Below are 14,148 nucleotides of genomic sequence, written 5' to 3' on the forward strand. Positions count from 1 at the left end.
ACCGGTTAAAAACCGGCCGGTTGGACCGAATCGGTGACCGGCCGGTTCTTCTAAAAAACTTAAACGGCGCCGTTTTTAATGGTATTTAAAAAAAAAAATGAAACCCGACCCGCCCGACTCGCCCGACCCGTTACCACTCAGAACCCCCCTTGGCCCCTTCTTCCCCATTCCCAAATCGCAGTCTCACTCTCACTGTCTCTTGCTCAGTTACTCTCACACCCTACCTTAGCCCTCTGAAGCATTCGAAAACCCCAGCCCAGACACCACCGCCGTCGCCGGGGTTTGCAGGTCATGACCGCCACCACCGTCGCGTGGTCTCTTCTTCCGTTCATTCATCTCAGTCTCACTCCAGATTCTAGGCGTGAACGGTGAACCCTAGCCCCTTCTGAAGCATTCGAAAACCCCAGCCCAGTCGCCACCGCCGTCGCCGGGATTTGCTGGTCGTGACTGCCACCACCGTCGCGTGGTCTCTTCCCCAGTTCGCCCGTTCATTCATCTCAGCCTATCCCCTTCTGAAGCAATCCCAGGCTCCCAGCGTCCCCGTGGTCCTCAGGCTGCCACCGCCATCGCCTGCTCCTCAGCACCGCCGCTTCGTCTTCGCTGGCCTCTCCCTTCGTCGTCGCTGGTCTTCGCTTCGTCAGCACCCAGGTGAGTGAATCCTCTGTTTCATCTTCTCTGTTTCATACTTTCATTTTCTATGTTAGAATGTATGGTTCTGATTCCAGAACGCCTAATGTTGATGTTGTATTGTTTTGGTGTTTTGCTGCTTTAGAACGCCTAATGTGTCTTGCTGTTTTGGTATTTTCCAGCCAATTGATGTTTTTGTGTTGTGTTGAATGGCTAAATCCTATAGGCACTAGGCAGAATTGTGTTGTGTTGAATGGCTGCCAATGCAATGAAAATTTGGGATCAACAGCCAATTCTGGGAACTTTGATTTCTGTTCAATTTCTTCGGTCTTCAATTTAGTGTTTTGCACTTTTGTTGTTCTGTAACTGTTAATTTGTTACCTTGTTTAATTTGTTACTTTGTAATTGTTAATTTGTTACTCTGTTTTGTTAATGCTGATGTGGATATTGAAGCAGCACAGGATGAGGTGATTGTTAGGGTGAGTGGCCCTCTTGATTCTCATCCAGTTTCAAGAGTGATCCAAACATTCCAAGAGGCACAAATCAATGTTATTGAAAAACTCGCAGCTGCAAATGACACCATATTTCACACCTTTGTAATTAAATCCCAACAAGGATGTGAACAGCTCACAAAGATAATTTTGTTATACTGTTGGGGATCTAAAAAGAGAAGCATTTGGAACTAGGGTAGTAGAATAATAGTTCCTATTAACTGTGTAGGACAACCAATTTATTAATGTTTGTTTATAGTATACACAGTTTATCATAAGTATTATTCCTGCAATTGTCAAATTATTTTTGGTTTTTGGTTGTTTAGTTTAATGATCATAGGGTTTATTTGTTCTGTCTTCTTTTTTCTTATATCCCATATGCCTTCTCAAATCTCAAGTTCCTATTCTTTCTTTCTTGTATTCTATCAACTTCTGTGCATAAGACATAAGAGGAAAGTAGTGATTAGTTATGTTTTTGTCACCTATAGAGAGAATCCTGTCTATATAAATTTTTATATTGTAATTAAAAGTTGTAGCATTATTATTATTACCTTGGTTTTAATGTTTAGGCCTTATGAAACATTGCAGTATATATAGTTCTTAGCCAATCATCTGCTTCTTCTGGTTTTAATATTTAGATATGCTTTTATTACTATTTAACTTTTGAGTTTGGATTTTGATAAGATCATATGTATTTGGTTGATGATATTTTATGTTGTGTTTTAAATTTTGAAGATATTTTAAGATTTATATTAGACTATAATTATATTTTAGGATGTGTATTTATAATTTATTTATTATTCTATTCCAAAACGGTTTTTCTGGTTAAACCACCGGTTGGACCGATTAGACCAGTGAACCAGTAAACCAGTGACTAGAGCGGTTTGATGACCGGTCCGATTTTCTGAACCTTGATATTGTTACATGTTTATAATAATGTATTTGTTAAAAATAAACCGTTTTTTTATCATAACGTTATTTATTATTATTATTATTATTATTATTATTATTATTATTATTATTATTATTATTATTATTATTATTATTTATCGTTAATTTTTTTTGTAGGCTATTAGGAATTTGTTGCCCAGAAAATTAGATTTGCCAGAGACCTTTAACGAGGTAGCTGCAGTTTCACTAGCACTGACTGGTTTCAACACGTTTCACGAGTAGGCGAACTGAGAGGTCATTCTGCACTACTGAGTGCTTTGGTCGAAAGATGGAGGCTGGAGACCCATACATTTCATCTTTCGGTCGGTGAGGTGACAGTGACGTTGGAAGATGTTTCATATATTCTTGGCCTCCCGATTAATGGGGAGCCCGTTACTGGTAAATCAGACAGCAGTCACCAGTTTTTGGTGGAGAACTGTATCACGTGTTTTGGTCGGGAGCCCGGTCCGCAGGATCACGTATTGGGTAAGGTTAGTATACCCTGGGTCCGGCGGTGCAGAGATACCGAGACGTGTGACACTCAGGAGTCTATTGAGTGTTACGTTCGGTCGCACATTTTCTGCGTGCTCGGAACGGTTGTGTTTCCGAATAAGTCGACCACTTCGTTGAACTCGAAGTTTCTACCGCTACTTCGGGATTTCCACCGGATTTCAGCATATAGTTGGGGGCAGCCAGTCTGGCACACCTATACAGATCGTTGTGTCGTGCTTCACGATACAACTGCAAAGAGATGGATGGCCCACTGATACTGCTTTTTGTTTGGGTATGGGAGCGTATGCCGTTCCTGGCACCTATACCCCGCGATCAGCTCGTCGATGTTGGTATTCTACTCGCGCAAAGGTATAGCCTTTTATTGTTATTGTTATTGTTATTGTTATTGTTATTGTTATTGTTATTGTTACTGTTATTGTTATCGGTTTTGTTAGGTGGAGTCATTGGCGCCGACATACAAGATATACACGGCGGCCTACAGAGCATTTTAGGCGAGTACTCGACGACATGGGATTTGACGATGTAAGTTGTAACCATTAATTTTCAATGTTTTTATTCAGACGAATAATTTTTCTAATAGGCCTCTTGGTAACTAATGTGCAGTTTATATGGCGGTCGTATATGGGAGTGGGAGTTCCGGATGTCCTCGCTCCCCACTTGGCTATCTGCTCCACCCAGTCGCCGCTAGTGTCATTCGAGTGCATAGAATGGCACCCGACAGGCCGAGTTAGACGACAGTTCGGGATGCAACAGCTTCCACCAGGCCCGGCGTTCGACCTTGGTCGTGATCATTGCAAGCGATTGACAGGAGCACAGAATCATGACTGGAGAGAGATTTACAGTGAATGGGTTAACAGGTGGAGATTTGACCGCTATAATACATTGCAGCTAGAATAGCCTGTTGAATAAACCATTTAATCATAAGCAGATGCCACAAATTTACTATGAATAGAACCATAACAGCAATTTGAAATACCTGTATTCACTACGAGTTTATGCAAATATGGAGCCTTGAACCTCCTTAAGAAGTTGGACCCGATGTGCCTGATGCAATACATGTGTCACGCCCTTGGTGGTGACCATGCACCGTTACTGCGAGCTATTGCAGCGTCGATGGAGGTATGGCGGTCAGAAATAATACCCACACCATCAATGATAACAACATATCTCCGCAAATTGGTTAGGAAAAACTCCCACACGTCTGCTGTCTCGCCCTCAACAATCGCAAATGCAATAGGCACAATGTTTTGATTCCCATCTTGTGCAACCGCTACCAGAAATGCTCCTTTATATTTTCCGTACAGGTGCGTGCCATCAACCTGCACCAGTGGCTTGCAGTGTCTGAATGCTACAATACACGAATAGAAGCTCCAAAAAACGCGGTGCAGAACTCTTACACCTTGAACCTCCTCACTCTCATGGTAAACGGTGAGCGTTTTAATTTGAACACGAGACCTTGGCATCTTCACTGTCATTGCTTTCAACCATACTGGCAAAGTCTGGTAAGAAACTTCCCAATCACCAAAAATTTTTGCGACAGCTTTCTGCTTTGCCAACCAAGCCTTGCGGTAACTCACAGTATAGTTGAACCTGCCTTGAACTTCTGCAATAGCAGACTTCACCTTTATCGAGGGGTTTGCTTCGACCAATGGAATAATGGCATCTGTAATTGTGTCTGAGTCCAACTTGGCATGATCTTGTGAAATCATGCCCATGGTGCACGTGTGCTTGCCATTGTATCTCCTAATCTCCCAACAAGCTTTTTTTCGAATCAAGCTAGCTCGGATAAGTCAGTCGCACCCTGCACCATACCCCTTGCATTTTGCATAGAATGTCTGCGGCTCAGACTCATACACAGTGTAATCAACTCCTCTAGAGATGGTGTAGCTTTTGATTGCAGATATCACCGACTCTCTCGAACCAAATTTCATTCCGACACTAAAATCGCCATCTTCCGCCGCAACGTTGCCTTCACCTACGACATGCGCACCGCCATCAGTCAGACAAGGCAAATAAAATAAGCACTATAGAAAACTTCAGTTAATAATTATGACATACCTATATTCGCATACTCAGGAAATTCCGGAGCATGCATGGCTTCGAGATCTAGAGTCCGCATAAAAGGCGGAACACCAAACGGGTGCTGGTTTACAATCGCATTTGTTTCATCTTGCACCGCCGGATTGTCTGCCAAGTCTCCGTCATCGTTTTCGTCATCGACTTCATAGTTAGCTTCAAATTCGTCTTCACTGTCATTATTATCTTCTGCCCAATCTATATCCCCGAACTCATCAACATTGATCTCATCGCCGACCATACTCATCCCCGACTGCTGTTCAAACTCAACGTACAGCTCTATCATCGGCACGTGAGATCGGGTTTGTTGATAAATATACAACATCTGCTGCATACTGGCATCGTCAGTGATGGGCATTATTTGAAACTGTATTAACCCACCAAATACTTGCACATGACTTCTGTATAAAAGATTGCTCACCCTTTTCAAAATGTGGCTTTGAATGTTATTACAAAGACCATTTTGCAACTCGACAAAACCCATGGTACATGGAATGGCAAATAACAACGGACATTCACAAACAAAAGTCACTCCTTCATGTGTATTTGTTATAACCTCACCGTTATAATATACTCGCGAGTTTGCAACACCTTCCATAGCTTCAGCCTTAACTAATTCTATTTTTTTGACACAGTTATTTGCCAAAAAAATACCCCACTAAAGACTTTATGCAAGAAAGAACAAGAGGAGAAGTGAAGCTTCCATTACAACTTTCACATGTGGAGCTTCTTTCACCTTGGGAGGAGTTTAAGAGTAGTCTTAAAAGGGACTGTCCCTCTATTTAAGCAGTTCCTTGTTTTGTTTGTTTTGTTTTTCTTTGTTTTTATTTCAGTCATCAAAAAAAAAAAAATTAACACTAGCCAATAATTCATCATGTATATATTACATAATTAAAGAATTATGCATAAAGTTTATTTTAAATATAAGTAATTTTAATTTTTATATATTAAAATATAAAATTATATAGCAAAAATAAGAGAATTGAAATCATAGACTAGTTAATTTTATGTAGTTACTAATAAAAATATATATGATGCTACTTAGCAATGATGTCAAAATAAAACTCATTTTTTTATTAATGAAAATATTTTCATTATACTAATTATTTATCTTCTTTGATTTAATTTGTGTATATATAAGAAATCAAATAATGTTAAATAGGATGTCATCTTTAAAAAATCTTTTGCACTTAATTTTTTATTCTAAATAAATAAGATGATAAAAAATAACTTATTATTATTATTATTATTATTATTATTATTATTATTATTATTATTTAATAAACAATACTTGTTAATTAAATTGAAATATTGTAACATTAGTTTTCTTTGGTCTATACATATATATAATTGATAATTATTTTAAAAATATTTATACTTGATAATTATTTTGAGACTTACAGTATATTTTTAATATAATTAAAAATGAATAAATAATTTGTCAAAATTGAATATTAATTAATTATTCAAATTATCAAATATATATTAGTTATATATTTATTTTTATTTGGTTCTAACTTCTAACATATATGAAAGGGTTATTAAAAAAAAGTGACTTTAAACTTAGTAGTTAGTATGACTTAGTTAATTCTGTAACATATGGTTTAGGAAAAAAAGGCTAAAAATTTTGCAATGCACATACAAGCTACACAAACATGAAATTTTGAACCAATATAAACTGGAAAAAAAAGACCAGTTGTAAGTGTTTTATGAACTTTTTAAATTGCATGCTCACAATAATGTTACCAACTCAATCTGAATCTTATAAATTATTTAATATAAAGGGTTAAGTATGATTTTGGTCCCCAACGTAGGGTCTGAAAATTTATTTCGTCCCTCGCATTTTTTTCGCTCAAAAATGGTCCCCAAATTTTTAGTTTGTTTTAAAATCGTCCTTTTTACCAATTATATTTTTTTTATTACCAAATTATCCTTTATTAAAAAAATTATAAAATAAAATAAATATAAAATAAATAAAAAAAAGAAAGGGGGATACAGAAGCGGGGTTCGGGGGAGGGGGGCGAGAGAGAAAGAAAGAAAATGGGGGGAGGGCCGAGAAAGAAAGAAAGGGGGAGGGGGGGAGGGGGGGAGGGGGGAGGGGGGGAGAAAGGTGGGGGGGGCAGGGGGAGAGACGCCATGCCGCCGTACCGCCACCGCACCGTCGCTTCTTCTTCTTCTTCCCGCCACCGTACCGCCGCCCGTTTCTTCTTCTTTTTCCCGCCAACACCACCGCCGAGCCGTTGCCCGCCGCCCGCCGCTTCTTCCCCGTCGACACCATCGCCGAGCCGTTGCCCGCCACCCGCCGCTTCTTCCCCGTCGACACCATCGCCGAGCCGTTGCCCGCCGCCCGCCGCTTCTTCCCCGTCGACACCACCGCCGAGCCGTTGCCTGCCGCCCGCCGCTTCTTCTTCTTCTTCTTCTTCTTCTTCCACCGCCGAGCCGTTGCCCGCCGCCCGCCGCTTATTCTTCTTCTTCTTCTTGCTGATTTTGGGTTCTTGATGATGATGATGATTTTCTGATCCTGAGTATTATTGTTTGATTTTTCTGAATTTTTTGAGTTCTGGCTTTTGATGAGGATGACGATGATGATGTTGATTTTCTAATGTTTTGGTTGGTGTGATGGATGCTGGTGATGGAGTGGCAGGGGATGGGGGGGTGATGGTGGTGGTGGTGGTAGGTAGTGGGTGGTGGGTGGTGGGTGGTGGGTGGTGGGTGGTAGTGGTGGTGGTGGTGGTGGTGCTTTGCATAAATTTAGGGAAGAAGAAATAGGGACATTTTGGTCCGAAGGATGATTTTAAAACAAATTGAAACTTTAGGGACCATTTTGAAACAAAAAAAAAGACAAAAAACGAAAAAAATTTTTAATCCCTACGTTAGGGACCAAAATCATACTTAACCATAATATTTAATGGTTATGAGATTTGAAATATCAATATGTCATAAAAGGACGATGGCATATTTAAAAACCTTCCCAAACTATATATATACGCACCACACAACTATTTAATTCAAAATCGGCTCTTGGAAATTGGAAGCATGACACGGTTTTTGTCAGAGTGTGACGGACTTGTTGAGCAGTTCAACTGCAACTTTAACTCTCCATTTTTCCTTTTCACGGATCTTATATTAATAACTTCACAAAATATATACGAACAATGTATCACTATTTCACTACAGTACCAAGGACTGAGATAAAATCTATCTATCTTTTGTATATAAAACGAAGAGTTATGCAATTCAGTCCACGATGCAACAATTATATTCCCTCCAAAAACAGCATAATTACTGGCTTGACACGTGGCCAGACTTGGAAATACTGTATCTTGTCATGACTTCCAGTGCGCCAAAGCAAGATTTTTTCCTCACAAATCACTCTCAAAATCAAATTTTCTCTCTTTCTTTTTATTTTTGGTCACTGAAAATTAAAAAATAACAAAAAAAAATTTACCCAGATCAGTTTTTGTCAGTGTCTACGTGTGCATGATAAACAACAAATCAATATCTAAAATAAAGTACAAAATTGTCGCTAAAAATTTTAAAAATTTTAAATTTTTTTTAAAATTCAAAATAATTTCTTTAAATATTTTTTTTAAAAGTTAATATCTTATAATATTTTAAATAATTAAAATAATAAAATATTATTAAAAATATATAATAAATAAAAAATATAAAAATAACAATATATAATAAAAATAATTTGATTTTAACGCTAAAATATCATAAAAATATTATTATTTAATTATTAATTTATGATACATATCAATGTGATGTAAAAATTATAATAACTAAATTTAAGAGATCTTTACACTATAAAAATTATTATATATATCTAAAGTCTTAAGATATTGACACCAAATAAACATAAAAAAATTTTATAAGTGAAAAAATATATTTTTTCTTGCATAATTATTAAATGTACGTGGTAGCACAAATAAATTTAACTACACAGTTATTTTAGTTACCAAAAAAAAAACTACACAGCTATTTTGTACAACATTCAACTAGTAATTTCTAAAATTTTGTAAAAAAATATGAATAAAATACTTGAATTTTTTAAAATATTTTTTTTTCAAATGTTGTAAAATATTAAGAATTTTACATTAGAATTTTTTAAATCATCCATATTGATCTTGTCTTTAACGAAAATTTACAAATTTAATTTTGTAGATGACTTCATTCGCATTACATACAAGTTTTAAAGTGTTATTTTCATAAACATTTTACATAAATATTCTCAATTATTTATGTAAATTTTTTTATGTTAAATTAACACTAGCACATTTTATTCTTTATTATTAAAAAATTATCATAGAATAACTTGTAAAGACTCGTGAAAAGTAAATTATTTTAAGTATGTGTATTATACAAGATTGTGTATAAATAACTTTTAGATTTTTAAAATTATTTTTGTAAAATATATTATATTTGTGGTCAATAATCAAATGTGTTGTATTTGATAATGATTATATTTGTGTAATTATGATCAACTATATATCTCATTGTAAGTTTATACAATGAGTTTTTGACTTTCTATTTTAAAAAAGAGTGTTATAAAAATACTAACAAAAGAGAGAATGTTATTTATCTAAAAGTATTTAAATGTATGACAAAGCCTTCTACATTAGCTATTTCTTCATTATTATCTCACACATATATATATATATCCATTTTGGCTTAACATCAAGTATTTCTTAATTATTACTCATATATATATAGATACATTCATTTTGGCTTATAAAAAACTTATGTTTTCTCCGTTCACATTGGTTTGACTTTATTATCAATCACTGTGTCACGTTTTACTAACATTCTTTCTTTACTCTAAATTTGTATTATAATGTATAATTTTCTTATATTTTGCACAATGTTACATATCCGACGGTAACATCCAGATCTTTAACGTTAAATGTTTCGTATATTACCACATAAGATATTTTACTATCACAAAGAATTAATAATTATATTGCTCATTTCAGTAATTCCACTCCAACTATTTATTTATATCCGTATTAGATCAACTTATGTCATTTTTATATGTATTTCACGGTGAAAACTCTATTTCAATTGTTAGTATATACTAGTGTTAAATCCATACGATATACGAGCTTATATTTTAATTTGATATGTTAAATAAAAAATAATATTTTATAATTTTAAATTTTTTGAATTTAGTATAATACTATTATTATTATTATTATTATTATATAATAAAATATTGAATATATTATTTTATTTTTATTTAAAGTAAAATAAGAATAAAATTATTTAAAGTCTATAATATTCTCAAACCATAAGAAAAGAGACTTGAAAAAATAAGAATATATAACTGTAATAGTACTATGTTAGTTTTACACTAAATTTTATATCAAAAAACTAATAAAAATTTATCAACAATTTAATATTTTACTAACCTCATTAGATGTTATGCTCTCTATTACACATTTCATTTCAAGTCTGAAAGTAAAATTATAGATAAATTAGTTATATTTACTGTAAATATTTGTACAAAAGTGTAATCACATGTTATTAAAATAAAAATACTATTTTTCTTACTTAAATATTATTAAAAACTTCTTTGAACTAACATTTATTGTTGATGACTTTGGATTGTCATCTTCGCCTAGAATTAAAACCTTAAGGCCCTGCGACTCTTAACTCTTGACAAAACAATGTAAAGTTGTTCATGGGTGAACATTGATTTTGGCAAGGAAAATCCTACATATGATAATGATTGACCCTGACTTTTGTTGATGGTCATTGCAAAGCACATTGTTAATGAAAATTGTCTCCGTTGAAACTTAAATGGCAATCTTAAATTTGAAGGGATCAAGTTCATTCTTGGAATGTATACTTTGTCGCCAATATTTCTACTGGTCAATACCGTTGCTACAATTACGTTGTTGCCAAGTTCATTAACTATTAACCTTGTCCCGTTGCATAAACCTAAAGTCTGGTCTATGTTTTGCAGTAGCATTACAACGACTCCTGGCTTCAAAGTCAACTTGTGGTTGGATAGTTCCGAACATTTGATGCCATTTAGAACTCTGGTGTGAACCACTCTTGTTGCACATCTTCATTCTCATCAATTTGACATGTTGTGTCAGAACTTAGATACTCCTTTTTCATCCCTAGAAAGATTGTCAAGACAAAGTCGTTTACCTTCTTAACACTCTCAAGCGTGGGTGCAAGAATTGCCTTACTCTGAAAATACCTGTAATCTGACATGTTTTGCAACAAATTTAAATATGCAAAGCCTACCAAATAATATTTAAAAAACTAAATATATTTAACAACCTAAAAAAGCATAATTTAAAATTTAAAAAGTAACAATCTAACCAAATAATAATTTATAATTTATAAATAAAATTTTAAAATTTATAATCACGACATCTAAGCAAATAAATTCACAAACTCAACATATGAGCGCCACATTAGTATAAGAGCTCCCTATTTATATCATTATAAAGATAAAGATAAAAATTAGTTATTACTTCACAACTATTATTCCAATGCTTTAAACCATCATTTCTTATTATTATTATTCTTCATTGTTCATATTTAATACAAATCAAATCTTATTATTATTATTCTTCATTGTTCATATTTAATACAAATCAAATCTTAGTGAATCTCAATGACAAAATAAATGGCAAATATTCCAAACTATAATTTATATCTTACCAGTATCACTCATAAAGAACAAAATAACAAAGTACTCCCTGCCTATTCTTTTTTCTTAATAAAAATTCTTTCTACTTATTTAAAAATTTACATATAATTTTTCAGATTCTCCTTTATTTTCTACACCAAGCAATATCACAAATACACCTTATATTCACACCACTATGATCTTCATTTATCTTGCCCGTGCAAATATCTTGCTAGTTTTATATAAAGACTAACAAAGTCGCATTTTTTAGATAGAAGATTTAGCTAATCATTTTTAAAAAATTCATAACCAAAATGCAATAATGTCCATTTAAATCCGTAAAATTAAACGAATAAACCAATTTAATCTCTTATTTTAGCACCCAGCACTCCAGCAGTCATCATTTTTTTGAGAGCAACACCTGATAAACTTTTTGCAGAGGCTGTAAAGTGTAAATAAAAGACCAAGATACAACAACATATTCAGAAAGCAAACACTTTCTACTTACTACAATGATCAAAATCAAATATACATAACTAATTCTCTCTCTTTTCTTCCTTTTATCTAAAGGAGTTATACAACAAAACGTTACATGATGTGTATTGATGTTCCAATCTCCACTCCCAGTTCCCTCATTTCAAAAGAATATCTAAATAATGCAGAGTAGTTTGCACATTTATTTTTTGAACAAAGTAGCAAGTTCACCTTTCTCATACATAGAGGTCAATATATCACACCCTCCAACTAGTTCACCATTCACAAAGATCTGAGGAAATGTTGGCCAATTGCTGTACTGCTTCAGTGTCTCCCTCAGTCCATAGTTATAGTTTTCATCCAGCACATCTACACTCTCATAATCTACTCCTACATTCTCGAGAATGCCTATCACCCTCTGTGAGAATCCGCACATTGGTGCGCTTCTAGATCCTTTAATGAAAGCAACTACCTTGTTCTCTTTTACTAGCTTGTCGATGAGCTCCTCAAGTGGGACAGTTAATTGCATGTGGCGACCAGGTGTTAATCGAAGATCAGCCTTCTTCTTTGGTTGCTGCCTGACCCAAGTGGCGTTTCCTGACTCGTTACCAGGTGGAACTTTTCCACTGACTTTTATGTGTTCTTCCATCCAAGACTTCCATGCTTCAGTTAAAGTTGATCTATCAGGCTCATCCACAACCCCAAACTAAAACATACAATTTCAAAAAAATTCTGTTAATTGGATCATATTATTATGGCATACAAAACAAAACAAGACAACAAATCATGAGACTCTGTCACTTCCAATATTGTTGGTTTGCACTTTGCACCTGTTATCATGCCAACTTTGTTGAACTAAATTAAATCAAAAGCAGGATAAAGACAGATTTCAAGTCAGATAATTCATATTGATTATCTACTTAATCCATGTAAATGAAATGAGTGAGCAAATCTCTTTTCCCAAATCTTCTAACTTTCGGGGAAAACAGTACAATATTATTTTGGGATGGTCTGGTAAGCAATACAGCTCTTGCAACTCTAGGCATCAAATATGTGTGTGGAGTTGACTGACTCAAATATAGTGGGTTGAAATCAATGCCCATTGCACCATGTTGCTCTCCCCTTTTTAAAAGGAGCCTTAAATATTCTTTACAGCATAGTTGCACAGAGCATCTTTTGGCTGATGACTGCTGTCAGGGGAGTCAATGAACTTCATCCCAGAATAAGCCTCAATCAGACACTAGTATTCTATCGTGCAAAACACAACCTTGTATTCACTTCCAAGTCCCACCTATTTTCTTTTACTTCACTCAAATAAACTCTGATAGGTTGATTTCAAAGATCATATGTACATGGATTATGTATGCATTTCTTTAACATTGAAATGTAAATGTCGCATGGTTCCTTCCTCATCAAAGTCAGATACTCAAAATTAAACCATTTCCTAGTCATGGTAAGATTTCATTCAACAACAAGAAAAGACAACACAAACAACAAACAAATGTTCCCTTAATTACCTATAATAACCAATTAACCATGTCCACAAGTCAGAGCCTCAAATCTAAACCTTCCATAATGTTTCAACTACTCCCTTCCTCTATCTATCATACTACCCTCTTACTCTCTTCACTTAAACCGGATTTTAATTTTACGCACATAACCTGATAAAGAAAACATCTACCACCTTTCTCACAATATATGTTACTCCAACTTCATCTCCAACACTTCAATTACTAGCCATATCGAGTCTAAGTCCAATTCTTCAAAATCTAAAGCCACTTTTTTTTTTTTTTTTTTTCTAAACAAGCAAACTAAAACAATAGAAGGAAACAGAATAAACAATTTCAAAAATGGAACCAGACACATTACTCAGCATCTTTCTCACACTTCATTTCCGAAACCACAAAATCACCATAGCAAGAAGAAAGCTTCTTTACCTTGACGGAGCCACATAGCTCCGGCACCGATTTCCAATGACTAGAAACGCTCGCCGCAATGTTCCGTGACAAACCGATGAACTGAAGCTCACCGTCCTTGCCGTAAACGGCGTAAACTCCGGCGGCAGATGGCAAATCTCCGGCAATTTCTCCGTTCTCGGGAGACACCGTGACCCGGTCCGTGTCACCGAGGTTCTTAACGGCGAGGGCCACCGGCAGCCATGGACGAGACCTCTTGGATGAGTTGTAGGGCTTGGGAGAAATAGCGCGGAGGTTGAGAGAGGGCTTAGGGTGGGAATTGAAGAAAAGAGTAGGGGCATTTTGGGGAATAGAAGAAAATAAGCGAATGAAAGAGAGGAGTTGGATAGAAGAGAGGTTTGTAGAAGCCATTGATGAGGGGAAAGAAATGGTGAATCGAGTGATAAACCTCTGCTCTCTCACCTTCTCTTTC

The 14,148-nt window shown here is 35.2% G+C and overlaps 2 protein-coding genes and 1 pseudogene across 2 annotated transcripts; all 3 read right to left on the reverse strand.

Annotated features, from left to right (window-relative positions):
- Positions 1–3,622: 3,622 nt before the first annotated feature.
- LOC107627677 (uncharacterized) lies at positions 3,623–4,276 on the reverse strand. Its single transcript, XM_016330503.1, has one exon. The coding sequence runs from the start codon at positions 4,274–4,276 to the stop codon at positions 3,623–3,625; it is 654 nt and encodes a 217-aa protein (XP_016185989.1).
- Positions 4,277–10,190: 5,914 nt separating this feature from the next.
- LOC148575196 (uncharacterized) lies at positions 10,191–10,862 on the reverse strand (annotated as a pseudogene).
- Positions 10,863–11,716: 854 nt separating this feature from the next.
- On the reverse strand, positions 11,717–14,148 carry CXIP2 (CAX-interacting protein 2). The gene is made up of 2 exons (XM_016328476.3): positions 13,698–14,148; positions 11,717–12,466 (listed from the first exon to the last, which is right to left on the reverse strand). The coding sequence occupies exons 1-2, from the start codon at positions 14,085–14,087 to the stop codon at positions 11,963–11,965; spliced, it is 894 nt and encodes a 297-aa protein (XP_016183962.1). The 5' UTR covers positions 14,088–14,148; the 3' UTR covers positions 11,717–11,962.

The sequence above is a fragment of the Arachis ipaensis genome, chromosome B2 (assembly GCF_059453495.1).
Source record: "Arachis ipaensis isolate K30076 ecotype BB chromosome B2, ASM5945349v1, whole genome shotgun sequence".
NCBI classification, from domain to species: Eukaryota; Viridiplantae; Streptophyta; class Magnoliopsida; order Fabales; family Fabaceae; genus Arachis; species Arachis ipaensis.